Raw genomic sequence first — 20,167 nt, 5'->3', positions numbered from 1 at the left:
AACTGCTGGTGCATGCGTGTGGGGGGTAGGAATAGAGCATCCCAGGCGCCCCCATGGACACTTGGCAGTGGGTCAAGCCCCACGACGCCCACGCGCGCCAACACACTCTCTCGGGCACACCCGGGACACACGCGGCGGGGGAGGGGCATACATCGCGCGGTCACGGCCACCGCGCACCTCCCCACGCCTGCCGGGCCCCGCCCCCTCTGCCGACCCTAGCAGTAGGGGAAGGGGCGGTGCGCGAGGCGTGGTAGGGGGGCACCGCCTCCGCGCCCCTGCAGTGGGGGGCGGGGAAGGACGTTGGCGATGTTCCCGGCCCGCCCCCCGTCCGAGCCTCCCCGCGAGCGCCCCCTGGTGCTGCGCGTGACCCGAAGCCGGAGGGTGGGGGACCGCTGGGGGGCGAGGGGGGGGTCTACCAGCCTCCGCGACCTGGGGCGGGCGACTGAGGCCGTGGCGTGGTGGGGGTATGTCGGCGGGAGGGCGTCCCGGGTGGGGGCAGGGCTGGCCCTCCTGGCGTCCCCGCCCAGTACCCGCTGGGCGCCCCCTACCCGCCTCGGCACCGCCCTCAGCCCGCCCCGGCCGCGCTGGCCCCGCCCCGCGGCTGCCCCCGCCCGCCCCGCCCCCCCCCCCGCCTGCTGCTCACTCCGAAGTTTCCTGCGCTGAGCGCGGACGGGCTCGGGGCTCGCTCGCCGCTTCACCGGCCCGGCCGCACCCCCGGCCCGCGCCCACCCCGCCGTGCACCCAGCGGCCCTCCGCGCCGGGTCGCCGCCGTCGCCACCACCGGGCGAGCGGGAGCCGGAGCCGGCGCCGGGTGGGCCGGGGGTGCGGGTCAGGGCGGCGGCGCGGGCCGCGGGCGGGAGCCGGGCTGGGTCCGCGGTGACCGCGCCTCCCGGGCGATGCCCGCGGGGACGCCGCCGGCCTCTGGAGCGAGGTGAGACGCGGTGGGGAAGCGCTCTTACTGCGCGCCTGGGACCCTCTCAACTTGGGCGCCTTGGGCGCGGAGCCCTTTGGGCACTAGCCGCCCTTCGCCCGGGCGATGGGGGTGGGGCCGCCAGTCCTCGCGGGAGGGCGGGGGCGGACGAGGGCGGGGGGCGCATTTGTCTCTAATAAGGAAAGACAAAGACATCCCGGCGGCCGCGGCTGTTCCCGCAGCTCCGCTCCGCCCGAGGCGGGGCTGGGGCGTCTTTACGGGGCCCGGGTCACCGCCTGCCCTCCCTCCGCAGGTGCTGCCCGCCGCCACCATGACCGAGGGCGCGCTGGCCGCGGACGAGGTCCGGGTACCCCTGGGCGCGCCGCCCCCGAGCCCTGCAGCGGCGGTAGGGACGTCCCCGGAGAGTCCTGGGGCGCCGGGACGCGAGGCGGAGCGGGGGTCCAGGCCGGTCGCCTCTCCCCCCGAAAGCCCGGCAGCCGAGCGCGGCGCAGAGCTGGGCGCCGACGAAGAGCAGCCTGTCCCGTACCCGGCGCTGGCGGCGACCGTCTTCTTCTGCCTCGGGCAGACCACGCGGCCGCGCAGCTGGTGCCTCCGACTGGTCTGTAACCCATATCCTTCCCGGGCCGGTGGGGCACGGGGGTCTGGGACGCGGGACCCTTTCCGAGTTCGCTCTCGTGCGCCCTGGCTCGTTGGACCTGGTGCGGGCCTGGCGCGTGGGGGCGCAGGGCAGGGGCACGAGAGCAGCGCTCTTCGGAAAGAGATGGCAGTGTGTGGGGTGGGTGTGGGGACGCCTCTAACGATCGCATGGGGTATCAGGATTCAGAGCCAAGTCAGAACAGAACAGGAGAGGGTGTAAGAAGGGGCGGCTCTCGGAGGAGAGGTTGCAACTCCGGTGCCCCACTGATGGAGGCAAGAACGGGAATCCCTCTTCTAGGCTTTCTGAACTTCCGGTCTGAGGCGGGAACCTCCTTGGGGAGGGGGAGTCCACAGGGGATGGAGTAAGGAAGCAAAGTTTTCCACCTGCATCTTGTGCGCTTCTAAGCGCAAGAGACCTGTGGGGGCTGTGCACGGTGCAGGGCTTGTAGCCCGTTCTCCGCGTAGAGAGGCGGTGACGTTGGTTTGAGAACTCGATTTTCCAGGCTGAACTCGGTGCCGGTGCCGGGGCTGATTTAAGTCATGCGCAGCTGGGGTTGGGGGCAGGGAAGCAACTAGCACTGCGCACTGGGAACCCCTACTCCCTAGTTCCTTCTCTGGCCCAAGAAGTGACACGGACACAGGCTTTAAAGGAAGGTTCCAGAACAGAGTTGAAATGGGCCAGAGGCAATTCCTGGGATGCAGATGGAGGTCTGGGGGCCCCCAGCTGGTGGCCTTTAAGGGCCGGCTCTAAAAAGAGCGTTGCTCTATGCCTGGTGCTGCCTGATTCTCCTCAGGCGCCTGTGGAGCTGGTCCCCAGGGTGGCTGGCAGTGGATGCTCCTCCTTCCTGCCACTGGCTGCAGGTCGGTGGCCTGCCTTGAGGGAGGGTTGACAGGGTGCTCATAAACTTTCTCCGTCAGAGTCAAGGAGACAGAGGCAAGATGAGCAATGTGTGTGTATGTTTCCCTACCTTGTGTGTTTAACTATATAAATATTAAATACAAAAGAGAAATTTGTACCAAAAAAAGTAATAAAACCGGTGTTTCTTTTGTCAAATCCAAACACTGGTGAGTCGGGTTCATTTCTGCTTATAAAGGAGACTCTTGTGGTGGTAGAGACAGCAGGCTGTGGCCTCAGCCTGGGCCTGCCTCAGAGGCTGTGCACTGCCTTTGTCTTCTTATGTAGTAGAGGTGGTGGATGGGTGTCCGATCTCTGTGCTGGAGTGGGACAGACCTTACAGGGTGGCTGTAGGTCTTTCGACACTACAGAACCCAGATCAAAGGTGATGAGGCAGGAAGGTGGCATAGCTGGGTGTGGCAGTGGGCAACAAGGTAGTGCTGGCAGGCCCCAGAACAACGACCATGTTCATCATTCCCAGGCATGTGCCAACCAGCTAGGGGAAGAGGGCCTTGGGCCTGGCCGCCCTGTCCCCTTGCAGTTGAGTGTCTTGAACCTGACACTGACACTGACACTGATTCTGGGCTGGTTGTGTCCCTGAGGACTTCTAGGGAGGTTGTTTGCTTCTAGTTGATTGTTGTGTGCAGAGAAGGTGGGGTTGGGGTGCTCGTGCAGGTAGAGTGTGCCCTCAAGGGCCGAGGGTTGTGGGGCTGGCAGTGCCTCAGGGGTCCTGTGCCTGGGCCCCTTCCTGGCCTGAGGAGGAGGATGCCCTTATGGCCCCAAGAGGGACTTGGGCTTTGCTGGCCTTCTGGAGAGGGCTGGAAGGTGCCAGGGAGCTCAGCTGGGGGAGAGAGCCAACCTGTCCTCTGGTAGCATCGCTGGCTTGGAGTTGCTGTGCCACTCACTCTCCTTGCTGTGGGTACCTAGAAGCAGTTTGACTCTCTCACCCTGAACACTGGTGATGCAGAGTATCTGCGGCCCAAGGGGTGTCACAAGAGGAACCCAGCTCCCAGGACTGTTCTACTCTGGGTCCCCTGGGAGCTCTGCACTTTGGGGTGGGGGTTATGGGGGCCCCAGCCACATGGGGACTGGTGTGACCTCCAGCAGATGCCAGGCCCCTGCATAAGGATGTGCATCCAGGCTTTAGTGAGGTCCTAAAATAAGCCAGCATGCCTGGACAGGTGGGGTATCAGCTTACTTGGGGAAGCCCATGTGGGCCGAGGCTTTCCATGGCTCTTGAGATTCCTGGGAGTTGGGAGAGGGTGATTTTGTAAGAGGCAGGGGTAGCCATGGGCAGTTGGTGTGGCCAAGTAACTGGAGAGAATTAGTTGCTGGAGGGGCCTGGGATTCCCTGCAGGTGGACCTGGTGTTGGTAGGACCCTTAGTCCTTCTTGTGGAGGGTAAACTCGGAGTCGGAGGTAATCCGATTTGCTCAGGAACCCACACTCCGTGAAGCAGCCTGCAGCTCCCTGGCTGGCGCTCCTAGCGGATGCCCGCTAACCTAAGCTGGGCTTTGATTGGCTATTAAAATGCATGAAAGGACTTTCTCAGTCCCGGACCTTTCCAGAACCCCCAGATAGATGAGCCCAGCACAAACATGTGTGTTCTTGTCTCACCTTGAAGGTGGCTGCCGTCCATGGCAGAGGAGCCTTCGAGGACAGTTCTTGTCCTTATTGATTTATTTTGCTCTTTAAAAATACAACCGTGCTGGAACTTCTGGGTGAGCACTGTTTCTCCTACACGGCTTATTTATAGATGAAGGTGGGTGGGACCCGTGTGTTGTAGCCTGCTCAGCTGGGTTATGTTCTGCCCCGGCTCCCCCGGGCTCCTGACTTCCAGCCCGCCTGCCTGGCAGCTGCTGGTATCCTGGTTCCTGGCAGACGGGGCCTCCCAGGGTTGCGTAGAGGCTGGGAAGGGGAACTGTGTGAGCAAGGGAGGTGGACTGCTGGTGTGCAGGGCTTGAGGTGGCCAGTGGGCACTTGGGGTAGGGGGCTGGCCAGGTCTTTAGGAGGAACCCCCAGGGCTAGGCACCAAATGCCCTTGTCACTGGGCTCTGAGGGTCTGAAGGACACCCCAAGGTCATTGGCAGCTAAAGGGCAGAGCTAGGTCGAGCCTAGCCTGGCTCAGAAGCCCTTGTGTTGGCATGTCCTTGGCTGGATGGCCTTAAGTTGTTACAACATCTTTTTAAAAATCCATGCTTTTGGCCCTGTTGCTCCTCAGTGACTGCCAGGGGCTCGGGCAGACTTGTGGTCGTGTGAGTGTCCCCATTGAGGACATGCAGAACTGGTCTGGAGAAAGCTTGTCCCTGTCCTGTCCTCTGCTGTCTGAGCTCAGAACTGTACTGTGTCAGGACATCCACACTGCCTCTTGGGGCTTCTTTGGTCACTGGAAGTTGCAGGCCCTGGGGACCTGGAGCTATCCAAGACCCCTGGGCTTGAGCTCTGAGCAGGGATGCCCGGGAGGGTGGGCTCTGCTTCTGGAACCTTGCCTGTCCTTCACAAGTCTCTTTCATGTGTTCCTGGGTCCCAGGCCCAGGGGTTGCTCCTTCCCAGAGCCCTTTCCCCATCCCGGGCACCTCATTCTGGCCTCTGATTCCCTAGATTTTCAAATTGGCCCTGCAGGGCAACTTCTCACATCTGCCCTCACATCCTATGGGCTGGGCACGGCTTCCATCCCAGTGGATGGCCACCTCTGGTTTCATATCCCACAAGTGTGGGATATGAAACCAGAGGGGGTCTGGTGTCTGCACTGCTCCTGTTTGCCAAGGGCCCTGGGCCCTCCATGCTGAGGGACAGGCCTCTCTATGGACCCTGGCACATGCCAGGGCTCTCTCAGGAGAGGCCACACACCTGAGCACAATCAATGCCACTGGCCTTGTAGAGCTAAATGGAGCCTGGGGAGTGTCGGTTCATATTGGGCATGGACCATGCCTGGGTCTTCAGGACATGTTCCCACCTGGGGCTCATCTTGGGGTGGGAGAAGGTGGCCCACCCTCCACAGGAAACAAGGAGGTGGACTGCAAGGGAGGTGGATGCTGGGGTGAAAGGCAAGCAGGGCAGACAGCGTGTGGGGACCCCGTGGGGAGCTGGTGGTCCACCCCTCCTAAGACTATTGGAGGAGGCTCCAGGTGGGCGTCTCCCAGGCAGGGGTCCCCTAGACTTTTTCTCCGAGAGTCATTCACCACATCCTGCATGACGTTCCCTCACCATGATGGGCATGATGGCAGCAAAGCCCAGTGAGTCCTGCAAGTGAGACTGCCACATCATACTTGGTCCTTAGCACCCATCAGGGAGGATGGCGCGATGAAGCTTAGCACCCATCAGGGAGGATGGCGCGATGAAGCTGGAGCCCACAGCAGGCCAGGCGCTGGTAGGGACCATCCTCCTCTAGGACTCTGGGTGGCAGGTGCATCCTTGGTGCATTTGGGAGAGATCTGCTGAAAGACGTGCACCTGCTATGTGGGCTGTGAGGTGGACTGGCCATTCTTGCCCTCCTGGCTGCAGCTCCCAGCCTGTGCTGCTGGGCACCTTGTGCAGGTGCCCCAGGTCTCACCTCTGGTAGCACTGGTGGCTCTCCCTGGCCTTGTTCCTGCCTGCTGCCAATCACCCCTGGCACTGTGGAATCGGCAGCCCCTTTCTGCTGGTGTCAGGAAGGACAGAGTCCTGGAGCCTGACTGTCGGCCACACTGGGACAGTGGCAGCCCACTCCCCGGACCCCCATGTGCCTCTCCCATTGTTCCCTGAGAGGCCCTTGTGTGTCTGTGAGGAACATGGAGTGGTGGGGAGGGTTCCTGTGAGCACTGGGTTTTGGTGACTCCATCCAACAGCGGTCTCCTGGCCAAGCCCCCATGATTCCCCACAGCACCCACCCAGATCTGTGGTCTTCTTATTCATGGCGGGTGGGGGCCCTTGGAGAGCAGGATGGATCAGAGACGAGGCCAGTGGGGATGGGGGCCTGGGGAGATTCTGTCCACTGGCAGACACTGGGCCTGTGTGAGGAACCTGGCAGAGCTGAGACAGATGGGGGATGGCCAAAAGCTTTCGAGGCAGGTGGGCACCACAGGCAGATGGCCTGGACTTGGAGCCTGCCCTCTGAGCTCTGGTGCTGTGAATAGCAAGTCAGGGGCCAGTCTTCAGGGGAGGGACAGTGTTGGACCTAGGCTTATTAAGGAGAGGCATAGATGGAAGGCAGCTGGAGGCACCACTGGGCAAAGGCTGGGAGGTGGGAAGGCACTGGTGCCCCCCACCCTTGAGGCCAAACAGATGTGGTGGTGCTGGCCTTGAGCCAGCAGACCCAGTGTAGTGCCCAAGCTCCGCCCAGCTGGGGGCCTGACTGTGGCAGGCTGAGGGCTCCTCCTGGCCCAGCAGAGCGCTTAGGGTGGTCTGGGTGCTCCCCCGCGCAGCGGGCTGGGTTGGGCTCTGGAGCTGGCCCAAGACCTGCGTCAGGGTCAGGATGTGAAGGAATGCGGGGGTAGACCAGCCTGTCAAACACTCTGACTTGAATCCAAAGCAGCCCCGCCGGGCGCCCACCACATCTAAACCTTGGCACTGAGCAGTCAAGGTCGGGCACGACTCGTTACCTCTGTGTGTCAGAAATCAGCCCTGGCTGTGCTGAGCCGCCCACGGGGCTCTTGGTCCTACTGGAACAGCACTCCTCCTCCAGGCCAGTGGGTATGACGTGCTCTCCGCCCCTCGAAGGTTAATTTGGCCACCAGTTGGAGCTACTCAAGGCCCTGCAGCTCAGGTTGCATTTCCAGACAGAGACTAAAGACTGACTGCCCATCCTGGGCAGCAACAGTGAAGTCGGCTGACCGCCCCAGGCCCTTGGTGAGACGTGAGCCCAGACAAGATGCAGTCCAGGGTGCAGGGACACAGAAGAAAGGAGCCTGGCTGGCTCTCGGCCCCCTGCCTGGCTCAATAGTTGGCAGTAGGTTCAGGCATGGTCCCTGGAGTGCTCTGTCTGCCCCGGGGCAACAGATGGGCCTGCGAGCAGCCACTCTTCTGCTCAGGAAGGCCTCGTGGAACAGACTTGAGGGGTGTAGTGCCCCAAGGCTGGTGTCCCAGGCCTCCCTGGCCCTTACAGTCTCTGCGGTGGGGGGACGGGGTACTGCTGGCAGGATGCGGAATGCTGGAAGAGCTGTCAGAGCCCAGAGGGTTGATTAGTGAGGACAGTTGATGAATGTGCTGAATCAGAGCACTCTGTATGGGGGTGCCAGGCCACTAACCTCACTGCCACCTCGGTGCCTGCAGGGTCAGTGGGCCCTGCTGTGGGTCTTGCCCCATGCTCTGTGGGCCAGCATAATGTCCATCTTGGCTGCCAGGGGCCCCTGGGCACCCCTTCGCAAGTGTGATGCTGAACAGCCCCAGCCCAGTTTTTGCTGGGGGTGGGAGCTGGGCTGCAGCCCCCTGTGCCCCTGTAAGTTGGGGGTTGCCCTCAGGGGTGTGGGCTCCCTTTCAGCATGCCTGGCCCTATGCCAGTCCCACTCCTGGGTGGAGACCCAGGCCAGGGCTGTCCCTTGTGTTTGGGTGGCCATGCAGGGGTAGGTCTGAGTTCTCATGGGGATCTATAGCCATCCGGCACAGCAGGGCATGGATGCCAACCCAGCACTGGTTGAGCCTCTGGTAAGGGCAGGGTGGCCAGGAACCAGGCCGAACCCCCAGGCTGTTCCTGCTGGTGGGCACAGCCCTGTGCCTGGCCTTGCATGAATGCTGTGCCACACTGTGCCTGACCCCTGGCACCACATGGGGCTGTACTTGGCAGGTATGGTGACTTGCCTGGTCACTCTGTCCTCTTCCTTCTGGGTTGTGCCAGCTTCACTCCTCCACCCTCCCGCTGGGCTCCAGACGAAGTAGAGTGCTGGTGCAGTGGGGACAGTAGCCTGGGAAGGGAGTGGTCACATTGGGCTGCAGAGGCCCCCATCCGAGTGCTGGCCTCTGCTCACTGCTCCTGCCCTTTTTCTGACCCTTTCTCCTCTCCCTTGCACCTGTGCCTGGGTGGGGTCCCTACTGAGGAGGTCAGTTCACTTGTGAGGACCCTGAGGGACACCTGATGCTCACCAGGGGATAGTGGCTTTTAGTGCCTCCAGAAGTCAGTGAGTCCACTTTGCAGGGCTGGGCCTCCAGGGATCCTGAGTCTCTGGCTGCAGGAAGGTGACCAGCAATTCCCTCCAGCCTGCCTGTGTGGCAGTGACATAGGAGCCTTGGTTCCTACCACGTCACCTCAGCGTCTTTCTTTTTTTTTTTAAGAGAGAGAGAGATTTAATATTATTTATTTTTTTAGTTTTTGGCGGACACAACATCTTTGTATGTGGCGCTGAGGATCGAACCTGGGCCACACGATGCCAGGCGAGCGTGCTACCACTTGAGCCACCTCCCCAGCCCTCAGCGTCTTTCTTGATCATTGATAGAGGGGGGCCTGGCATCAGAAGCCACAGGGACCAGATGCAGTCCAGGGGAATGGTGGTAGGGCTGGTCCTGCTGACGTGGCCAGTGCAGTGGCTGGCCACAGGGACTGGCTGATGGGACACAGACCCCAGCCTTGAGTAGCATCTGGGCCTCCTGGGGTTTTTTGCCTGGTCTGCATGGGGGGGCACCACCAGGCTCAGTGTCAGAGATGAGGCCAGGGGCCAGGGCCTCAGCTCAGAGGACATTCTCCAAAAGGCGCAGGGCCTAGGATATAACCAGACCTGTGTTCCCTGAGGGGCAGAAGTGGCCCTGGGTCTCCCCCTGGGGTCCCATTGTACCAAGGGGCTGGAGCCTCTTGGGTCACTGCCTAGATGCTACAGTACCTTTGTGAACAGGTTGCCTCTGGCCTTCATTTTTATACCTGTGAAATGGGCCTGTGGCTGTGCAGAGGGTGGACAGCACATCTCCCACATGTGGCCACACACGTAGGTTGCTGTGCCAGACTGAACACTTGTCTCCTTCAAAATCTGTGACCATCCAGGATCTCAGAATGTGACTTCATTTGCAAATGGGGTCTTTGCAGATGTTAAGCTGAGGACATGCTGGGTCACGGTGGCCCCAGATACGATGACAGGTGTCCTCATAAGAAGAGTCAGGACAGCGTTGACAACAGAAGCAGAGACCAGGCAGTGCAGCCACAGGCCAAGGCACACCAAGGACGGTGCTGACACCAGGGCTGGAGAGGCCAGGGCCGGCTCAGGAGGAGCCTGGACTGTGGACTCTGGCCCTGCAGGCCTGTGTGAGTGAGTTCTGTTGTGTGAAGCCCCCAGCCCACAGTGCTTGGTCACAGCTGTCTCGTACGCTGACCCCTACTCTGTGCCCGCCCAGGGAGGCTGTGAGCATAGGGAGCCCTGCGTGAGCCCCTTCCCAGCATGGGCATGCCCCACCTCCCGAAGGAGGTTCAGCCAGAGGCAATTGAATTCAATAACGGGAGCCAGTCCTCTGGGGTAAGTCGTGATTAGATTAGATGTGCTGCCTCAGGCTCTGAGACGAGGACAGGGCCACCCGGGGAGAGGGCGATCACCGTGAAATTGGTCATTCTGAGTGCCCAGTGAGGGGAGGCTACAGCAGCCAGTGTTTCCTGCCTGGTCAGAGGCCCATCTGGCTGTCCTGCTGACACCTGGGGTGAGGTGGCAAGAGGCAGTGGAGCACTTCTCCCATCCCTAGCAAGGGGGCTCCCAAGGGGAGGTGTCCACCAGGGTCAGCCTTGAAGATGACCTTCACGAGTGTTCACTTGGCTGGCCTCCCCACCCAAGAGTTCTCCAGGAGTCTGGGACCCTTTGCAAGAGCACGTACCTGTGCCTCTGAGGGGCACAGGTGGGGCTCAGTGGTGGATGAGCCCAGCTGAGCCTGCTCACTTCTGTCCAGGTGCCCTGGATGTGGCTTCAGAGGGATGTATCAGGCTCCAGCTGCTGCCCATGTGCCTGGAGGACAAGGACCACCCCTTTAGTGTCCATAGAGAAGGGTTCTGTCTACAGGCACCTGAGAAGAGAGAGCTTCAGTCTGGAGCTGCACCCCCAGCCCACCCTAGGGCCCCAGCTCAGAAGACATTGGGGGTTCATGGCCCTCAAGTTCCTCCTGGTGTCCCCAGGCTAACTGGCATCATCCCATGGATGCCCACCCCTGCAGCCACATGGACGGTCCTGGCTCCACCCCGACAGTGGCTGGATGCCCCTGCCTGTCTGGGCCTTCTGGGATTCTGACCCTTGAGGTGGCTGCACGTCCCTGGGCTTTTTGCCCATCCTGTCTGTCCTGTACTGTGGGCAGATGAGGCATCCTGCAAGTTGAGGGCCAGCCTGCCCTTGGGAGGACCCTGCCCTGCATCTTAAGGATCCACAGCCCTCTACTCAGCCTTTCCCAGGGGACCCTAGGGGTATCAGGGCTTAGGAGAGGGGCACAGGGGTGTTTGATGCCTCTGAGGGCTGTGCTGCACTTTACCCAGGAGGCTGGCTCTGGTCTGATCTGGTGGGCCCACTGAGCAGCCAGCCTATGCCCAGTCTCAGCCTGGGTGGCATACATCCTGGCCACTACAGACAGGAAATGTGTGCCCCAGGAATGGTCACTGCTTGTCAGGAAGGTGCAGAGTGGGCAAGCATTGCCCAGGGCCCACACAGCACTGTCCCTGCCGTGTCCCTTTGTCTTTGGGAGCAGACACAGTTCACCCATGGCGGCCGTCTGATGAGTCAGCCTGCATTAGTGCCTCATTGAAATGGACAAACTCTCCTTGGGCTGATGGGGAGCTGGGTATTTCCTACTCCAGCCATGGCCCCTGGCTGTCCCCGAGGATGTCTGAGTCTCTACCAGCTGGTGTGGCACAGGGCTCAGCAATGCTAGATGGGACCGGAGACCATCACCCCTGCTGCCACACCGGGACCCTCCCACCCTGTGTCTATACTGCTTAGTATATTTGGTTAGTTGGGGAAGTGAAAGACTGTGTCCATCCGCCAGGCCTGTGTCCAGGCTGGGATGTTGCATGCCAGTCCCCTGGACACCCTCTGTGGTGTGACACACCAGGGCCCTGGCCTGGGTCTTACTGCCGGAGGAAACCCAGGGTACCACTGAAGTTGGGAGTTTGTAGTAAGGAGTGTTCTCGGGTTAGGGTGGCCAATGCAGCATTGGGCAAAGACATTTCCATCTCAATTTCAGGTTTAGCCAAGGGACCTTTTGTCTGTCTTACGAGTTAGGCATCCCCATTCCAGGCACTGTGGCCATGGTTGATTCTTTTCTGGCGTGGGCACAGGCTGGCTCCATCCCCACCCTCCTCCTGTGAGTGTACGTTGTGTTGGCCCTCAGTACCCTGGAGTCTGGCAGCCCAGGTACCACAGAGGCTGCTTGTTTGGGGCACCTCAGCCTCTGCCTGAGGTGGCAAGGATGTGCCGTGGGCAATGTGGCCCCTGCCCACCCAGCCTGGCTCCACACCCCTAGTGGGGTGCCTTCCTGCCCCTCAGATGGACACCCCCACCAAGCCCTGCTCCCCCAGGTCCTGGATGCAGGCCCTGCTGGCCACATCTTCTCTGCCCCACCCTCCAAGGGACCTCAGGGAAGCAAAGCGGGAGCCAGAGCAGGCTCTCTGGGACAGACATCCTGCCCTGTTCATGAGGTTCATGCCTGAACCCCACAGAGGCCTCAGGGAGTCTGGTTAGTGGATTTGGATTTCATAGCCTGGGACAGGGTCGCTCAGGGCTGGGGGAGGCCATCTGAGGTCTGACGTCCAGAGGAGGCATGTGGTGAGCCCACTGCCAGTGTGAGTTCCTGACTGGGTTGGGTCCTAGTGCAGCTGGTGGCCCATGTGGCAGAACCATGTCCCCTTTGCCGTGGCAGGGAAGGCTCCTGAGCATTGGGCCAGTAGGAACATCCCTGAGCTGGCTGATCCCAGGGTCGTTGCGTTTCATTGAAGTTCTGTGATGTGACGGATGTCCCAGATGGGGCCGGGACAGTGGTAGTGGCCTGGCCAGAATGAGGAGGGGACCATGGAATCTTGCCCAGTGTGGTGTGAGGTGCAAGGAGACTGGCTGGGCCTCCAGGAGACAGGACTGCTGTCCAGGAACCTACCCCACCTGTTAGCTGAGCACTGCCATCCAGAGGAACGTTTTAGAAGCCTGACGCAGTGTCACAGGAACAGCTTGCCACATGGACCTGGGGACAGTGGCTCACAAACAGCAAACTTGGGGCGTCGTTATTGGGTCTCAGAAGCTGGGCCTCTGCAGCTCAGGCCCCCGTCTTCTTCTGTGTCCCAGAGCCTTGCATTGAATCTGGTCACTGGTGGGGAGAGGACCAACTGGCTCAGGGGTCTGCCAGGGCAGGTGCAGGGAAGGGGCCAGGCCTCACCCCACTGAGACCTGGTTTAGCTCTGGTCATGGCTGAGCAGACTTTGGTGTAGAGGGGTGCTGGGGCACCCCAGCACAGCACCCAGACACTGGCTGAAGGGTCAGAGAGGGCCCCAGCCAGGCAGCCTTCCCCTCCTGCCTCTCCAGGCTGTCAGCAGGTGTGGGGTCTCCCTCCTGAGCGAGCACCGTGGGGCTGCTGCTCTGCCTGCTTCACCCCCTCCCACAGCCCACTGCATCTGCCCCCACAGACACATCTTCCTTCCTGAAGTTTAGGCTGGAAACCAGTTCCCCCTCCATAGTGAGGGAGCTGCTGTGGTGCGCCCCCCTGCGTGGGCGTGTCTGTGGCTCCTGAGGGCGAAATTGGCTGTCTGGGGTCAGCTGGCAGACTGAGAACAAGCCCATTTTGTCTTCTAATTAGGAACCGCTGGGTTTGTCCTGCTGCCTTGAGGAGCCAGGGGGCTGTGCCCTGTGTGAGTGCACTGTGGGCTGAGCGTGGAGGGCCTTGTGTCTCTCACTTTCTCCTCGGTGACAGGGACTGCAGGAAGGAGGAAGGCAGGCCCCAAGGCCAGGTGGCCTTGGAACTGGGGTGCTTCCTGCCCTGCAAAGAGGGATAGGGACCTGGTCAGGGTCACGAGCATCGGAACTTGCTGTCTACACCCAGAAACGCCTCATGCTTGCTGTCTCTCGCCCTGGAGGCACCCGTGCTGGGCTGCATTCCTGTCCAAAGCAGAAGACAGGAGAGCCTGGCCCATGGGGGCCTCATGACAGTACCCAGGAGCCCCAGGCTCAGTGGAGGTTGCTGCCGGCTCTCAGGGTCCAGAGCCAGGTGGGCCGATTGGCTCTGCCTGTGGCTCTTTCCCAGACACCTCCATGGGCTGTGGCGCACACCCCACGGCACCTGGGAGGATGTGCTGTCCCATGGTCTTCACTCCATCCCCAGACTCCTGCAGCCTTTGCTCCAGTAAACTGATATGGCCATAATGCGGAGGAGACGCCGTGCCCGCTGGTGGTCCCGTGAGAGCTGGCTGCGGTGGCCTCTGCATTTGCCTGCTCTGGGCACTCCCCATCTGTGCTCTCTGTGATAGCTCTCCCTGAGCATCATATTCTAGGTTCACCCACATGGTCGCCAGGGACAGTGTCCTTTGTGAATGCCCCATGGTGTGGTTGGGGCGCTTTGTTCTCCACTGAGGGCACCCGGGCTGTGCACCAGACTGTTGTCAGAAGTGCTGGGGGAGGGGCACATGTGAGTTTCTTTGGGAACCAGGGTCAGTTCTCTCACAAACACCAGGAGCAGAATTGTTGTGCCATGCGGGAATGGCTCATCCCAGAGCTGCCAACCCGTTTCTCAGAGTGCCTGCTTGGGCCCGGGGCACCTGGAGCCAGGCTTCTTCCACACCAGCCCAGGGGAGCAGGACTGCCCCTCCTTGCAGACACATTGTGGTATCTCCAGCGTGGGCAGCCCCTGCCTGTGGCTGTAGAAGGGAGCTTAGATGTGGCCTGCTGGGTTCAAGGCCATCTTGGTGGGCAGGAGCTAGCTGGCTGCCCCTGCCTGGGGAACCCCTGCCCTGGCCTACAGGTGTGGGGACAGGTGCCAGTGCCCCAGGCACTGGCGGGTGGAGTGGCGCCTGGGCTGTGGGTGGGAGTAGCTGGCGCGTGTGCTTTCTTGATATCCGTCAGTTCTCAGGAGAATTTCAACACCCACACTTGAAAAAAAAATTATTAATGAGCTTGGCGCAGTTGCCATGGGAACCTGTTGCTAATGAATCTCTGGGGTTTCCTCTTACCTTTGTGGAGCAGAGAAGGCCGGAGCTCCGCTCCGACCACGACACGACACGTTTCCCACTAATGAGGTTGCCGTGGCAACGACTGTCACTAATCCCCAGTCGGCTCTGGTTTACCGGCCTGGCCCTGGGAGCCCGCAGCCCAGGTTACATAAAGCCATTTAGTGAGTTTGAGGCTGCTCCCAGCCCCAACCGGCTCACTAGGAGACCCATCCCTCCTCCAGGGCCACACGTGGGTCCCCTAGATGCAGAGCACAGAGGCAGCATCTCTGGGGTTTGCTGGAGAGCGGGCTCTGTGAGGCTGGGTTATAAGTTGGCCTCCGGCCCTTGGCACATGGTATATGGCCAGAAGGCACCCCCAAGGGAGTAGGTGAACTGTATCCGCAAGCCTGCAGGGTAGCCGGGACCTAAGGCAAGGCTCTCTGAGGCCACGCTCATGTCTGCAGCTATCATCCGCCAAATGCCACTCTTGGCTGTCCCTGGCTGTTGAGCTGATGGGGTGGGGCAGGTCGACCTGCAGTCACAGTGCCCCTGCCTGCCAGGAGTGTGTGGAGTTGACCAGAGCTGGGGTCCATGCTCTGGAGCGCCCCTTGCCTCTTCTGAGTGAGCCTGCTCCCAGCCAGATCTTGGGGGCAATGCTGAGGGGCCTGTGGGCAGGGGCTCCATGCTTAGCAGATAGTGATACCTGAGTAGGGATGGTGGGAGGGTGGAAGGATGGCCGATCAGTCCACCTGAAGAGTGCTCCACACCTGCCACAGGAGGGCCCAGTGGCTCTTATCTTCCCCTGGCCCAGGGCTAAGGGGCAGCTGAGGGCAGAGGCCACCCTTGTCCCCACTAGCCCATGGCCTTGGGACACTATAGGGATTAACCAGTGGGTTTCCCAGAGAGGCACCCACAGGAGATTGACCAGGATGCTGGGCAGCTGCGGGTGTAGAGGGTTGAGTAAGAGGTGTATGTGGAGAGGGCCAGATACCCGGGCTCCAGGCCGAGAGGTGAGCCTATGTCCACACATGGTGCTGGACTTTGTTTGCCCTCTCTGCTAAGACAGGCCCGGAGCTCCCAGTCTGCCTCCATAAATCAACACGTGATCCCTTTGCTCAGGACCACCTATTGCTCCCCACTGTCCACCATTAGACATCCCTGAAGCCCTTTGCAGACCTGTGCTGGCTGTTCCCACCACGGCCTCTGTGCTCTAGTCACCCCATCTCACTTGCTCGGCCTGCTCCAGGTTCCTGAGCAAGGTCCTTGGTTCACAGGTGAGACATCCTCCTGGCCCGAAGCACCTGCCCTGTGCCTGTTGCCAAGCCTGGTAGGTTACTGCTGGCTGGGTGGTCCTGAGGCTCCTGGCCTGAGAAAAAGGCCTACAGCTGGCAACCTAAGTTTGGGCATCTTGGCCCCAGACCTGCTGTGGCTGCCCCACCAAAGGCCTGGGCTCCCTAGTGGCCTCCAGTCCCTCTCCCTGTGAGGGGCCCAGCCTGGGGCTGCTGCCCTCCCCCAGGGCCATGTGGGCAGGATCTTGCCCAGTTCCCAAGTTCTTGGGGCTTCCTTCCCTGGCAAGCAGGGAGCCCCAACCTGCTTCTGGACTTGGTGGAAGTCTGCAGAGCAACCTGACTGCCAGGGGCCTGGGGAGCTAGGGTAGCCCTACCCAGCCTGCTCCTCCTGGCCCATCCATGATCCCAGGTGCAGCTAGCTATATCCACAAAGGGTTCATACGATGGGCCTGTTAGAGTGGGGAGGCCACAGATGTCCTTGGCCATTGTGCTGCAGGTCATGTTGGGCAGCTCAGGGCTCACAGTTGGGGTGTTTTCCTGCATGTTTGAAATACAGTCTGCCGGATGGTTGGGATCGCGGGATGTTTTAATTCCTAATTTAGACTGTTTATGTGCAGAGCTGAAGTCCCCGGGGGAAGAGACAGTGTGGGCTGAGCCCCCGCCCCCCCTCCCGGGTGCCTCCCTCTTGGCCTGTGCTTCCAGCTGCCTGGTGGGTGCAGGGTCTGTGCCAGGATGACCTGGTCCCTGAGCCTTGGAGCGTCTTCCCATTGGGCACTGCCCACCACCAGTTCCCTCTGCAGAGCTCTCTCTGAGGAGAAGCCCTCTCCATGCGTTCCAGGATTTTTTCTGGGCCAGGTCATGCCGGCTAGGCCGGCCAGGCATCCCCACCAGTTGGGCTCCCTGGGGCGGGGCCAGGGCACTGGAGGGCTGAGGAATCTGTGGCGTCCCTGGGCAGGCTCAGCTGTCGGCTGGCCTTGGGGTTTGGAAAGAGTCCGGGAAGCCAGATGAGGGGGAGGGGGCCTCTCACCCCACAAGTGCCCTGGGCCCCTGCGTGAGCACTAAGGACTGTCTGAGGATCAGTATGGACTCCCCAGCATCAATTAGAAAACATTTCTTTTTCAATGAGTAAGGATCTGGTTGAGGCCTAGGCTGGTTTCCCGGTTGCCATGTCAACCTACTTGGCGTGTGCCCGTGCCCTCTTCTCTGGGTGGGGAGCTAACATGGGCCTGGGCCTGGCTGGGCTACTTGGAGGACGGGACCCTCCTCTGCGGCGCATAGGATCTGAGCTATAGCAGGAGGACACAGCAGGACCTGGTCGCAGCCCTCACCCATGGGTAGCATTCTTCCTGTGGTTTATGGTCCTCAGTTGGGGTCTCCTCCAGTCTGACTGGCTGCTGCCTGGCATGACCCTAACCGGGAACTATGCTGGGGACCACAGGTCTGCCTCTGTCCCTGGCAGCCCCTCCCACCTCCTGCCTTCCACCTGGTCTGCCCCTGTTGACGCCATTTCTATGGTCCCCACCTAGGCCTCTGGTCCTCTGGCTGCATAGCCAGTTCCCAGTGCAGGACAGTGGGGGGTTCACCCCAGCCCCCTCCTGGCCCCCATCCATTCCTCCTTCATCCAGGCAGGGTAGCATAGCCAAGGAAGTGGGACGAACTAAGGTGGGCACCAGGCATGAGTGGTTGAGTCCAGTACCCTGGAAGGATCTAGAGGGCATGGTGATTTCCAAGTCTAACCCTAACCCATGTCCAGCGGGCTCAGGTCGTGGAGCGTCCTTGTCCTCCCATCGACTGGCAGGCCTCCCATCTTGGGGCCCCTAGGTGCTGGGCTGGGCAGAGGTCTGTAGTGGACTGGAGCACAGTAGGTGCTTTTGGCCAAGCCAGCCCAGGGCTCTCCCTTGCCCATCACACTGGGTGACACCCCTGGAGCTCAGTGTCGAGCCAAGGGTGGAGCATGGCCCAGCAGGCTGAGGCAGTGCCTCCTCTGCCACCAGGGTTGCTCAGACCCTGCTGGCACCTGGCCCAACCCATCCCCAGGCAGGGTGTGCCTGCCTGAGAGTGTTGAGCCAGGCTCAGTACTGGCTGCAGCAGGCAGGGGCGGGGAGCCCAGGCGGGAGCTGCAGGTTATCCTCCAGCCGTGCTCCACGCTGTGCTGATTCTAACAGGAGCCTGGGGATTCCCTAATTAAACGATTTATTATTAAAGCGACCAGCTTCCTTGGAGCTGGCTTCCTGCAGCTATGGGGACAGAATGAACACCCCTCAGCCCAGCAGGCATCCTGCATGGGTGACATGAAATATTTTTTTAGTTGTAGGTGGACACAATACCTTTTTTTAATTTTATTTATGTGGTGCTGAGGATCAAACCCAGGGCCTCACACATGGGAGATGAGTGCTCTACTGCTCAGCCCCAGCCCCGGCCCCCATCTAGAACTTCTTGACTGTGTAGACCAGCAGCAGCCCTGAGGAGGTTGCTCTTGGGACCATAGACTTGGGGAAACTTGGTGGCTTGACTTCTGGGGCAGGGTAGGGTCTGAGGTTGGCCTGCCCTGCCTTGGGGTGACTTGCTCAGCCACAGTCCCAGAACTGTGCCAGGCCAGACCAAGGGACTTCTCAGGGTGTCATGGTGGGTAGCTGCCATCTAGCAGGAGAGGCACCCGCCAGGAGCAGCATGGGGTGCCAGACATGCTACTGCTCCAGAGGCGTCGAGCTGGGTGCAGGCCCTGGGGGGCTACAGTTGGGTAGGTGGCATCTGCCCCAGAACCCAGCAGGAGGGACAGGATAGGCTCAGCTGCTGTGGGTAGGTGTGGAGGTGTTGGCTGGAGCCCCCACATTGGGGGTACAGCTCCTCACACTCCTGCTCACCAGCCCAGCTGTGGCACTCCCACTCTGGGGTCTCCAGGGGCCCTTCCCACTGGACGTGAGAACAAGGCCCTGTGACCACTGTGACTTGGTCCCATCCCTTTTCCTTTTCAATGTTTGAAAGTCGAAAACTACAACAGTCCTCACAGATTCACATAGAGAACAGGGATGGTGACCATGTGTCCCGGTACGTCCTGTTGCAGGGAAAGGCCGTGTTTCTCCAGACATGGACACTAGGGAGGAGGGCATTGTTTGGCTAGTCTCTGAGGCACCTGTCTGGGCAGGGCCTTTCATAACAGGCGGCTCTTGGGCTTTTCTGGTACGAAGGGTGACACCTGGGGATCGAGGCCCCTGGGTGTACTTGGACAGTGCCTCTGCCTACATTTTGCCCAGCCCTGCAGTGGCCCACTGGGCTTTTGGTCTGGGGCCACCCTGGGTCCTGAGGCCGCCACCAAGGTCAAGGCTGGCTCCAGGTACTCCCTCTGATGGGGGCTGGACTCCCAGAGGCATACACCACCTCTGCGGGCCTGGGAGGCGGGAGTAATGCTCCACCAGCCAAATGTAAATGCAGCCCTTCATTACTAGGATGGGGGGCTCCCCTGCACTGTCTCCTGAGGGAGCCAGCACCAGGATTCCCCCAGCTGTGGGCAGCCAGAGCCCATGGGACTGCTGGATTTGAGGGGGTGAGAACTGGGGCGTGGCCAAGCTGGAGGGAAGGAGGGAGGGGTTGGGCCTCCATCTGCTGGAAAGGGGAGACCCGGCTCTGTGCAGAGCTGTGGGGGGCCCTCTCCCAGCAGGGGCAGCCAGCACCTTCTGAAACATGCGGCAGCAGCGTGTGGATAGCCTGCCATGCTGGGGAGGGGGGAGGCGCCCATTGTTAGTTTAAAAAAATGACTCAGACGATTCACAGAACCTTCCTTTTCCTGCCGGTTTCCAAGAATTCTGCTCCAACATAATGGATCGAGTTATTAGGGATCGATCCAGACACAGCAGCTGGAGAGGAGCCAGATGGGCAAGTCGGCAGAGCACGGACTAGGAGACTCCCTAGGGCCTGGGTCTGCAGTCAGCAGGAGGCACCCAACCCACCCCTGCAGACCCAACCTGGTCACTGCTCCCTGGTTACTGCAGGGGACCTTGAGGCTGGCCTCTGGGCCCTGCTGTGCACCACCCATGGTGTGTGCACAGTGCCTCTTGCAGGCATACTGAGGCCTACTGCATGGTGTTCATGTGTGGCCCCACTGAGTGCACACTCTATTGGGATTGAAGCCTGCTGCGCGCAGGGCCCCCCGCCCTGGTAGGTCCCTTCAGAGAGTTTGCACCCGGAAGCCAGGCTGTGGGGTGTGTGGTCTCCTCAGCCTGGGACGAGACTTCCTCGCTGCCCATTCCTGGTGCCCCGCCCTGCCTGCCACATCCTGTGGGCCTTACATGCACTTGTCCTTCCCCAGCCCTGTGCCACCCGGCTCAGAGACACCAGTCCCTGATGTGAAGTGGGCGTTCAGTG

The 20,167-nt window shown here is 60.9% G+C and overlaps 1 protein-coding gene across 5 annotated transcripts in view; it reads left to right on the top strand.

Moving 5' to 3' along the window:
* Window positions 1–632: 632 nt before the first annotated feature.
* The window catches only part of CACNA1H (calcium voltage-gated channel subunit alpha1 H), a 53,769-nt gene continuing 34,234 nt past the window's right edge, over window positions 633–20,167 (top strand). For 3 of the 5 annotated variants that reach the window (XM_081300009.1, XM_081300008.1, XM_081300007.1), the window contains exons 1-2: window positions 634–931; window positions 1,224–1,540. In XM_081300009.1, the coding sequence (XP_081156135.1) occupies window positions 1,242–1,540 (299 nt within the window). In that variant the 5' untranslated portion in view covers window positions 634–931; window positions 1,224–1,241. Of the gene's footprint in view, window positions 932–1,223; window positions 1,541–20,167 lie in introns of all 5 variants that reach the window. The other 2 variants (XM_081300011.1, XM_081300010.1) reach the window with 2 other exon arrangements.

This window comes from Spermophilus citellus (assembly GCF_964194105.1).
Source record: "Spermophilus citellus genome assembly, chromosome: 6".
Lineage (NCBI taxonomy): Eukaryota > Metazoa > Chordata > Mammalia > Rodentia > Sciuridae > Spermophilus > Spermophilus citellus.
The sequence above is the reverse complement of the archived record's forward strand: the minus strand, read 5'-3'. Positions and strand labels throughout refer to the sequence as shown.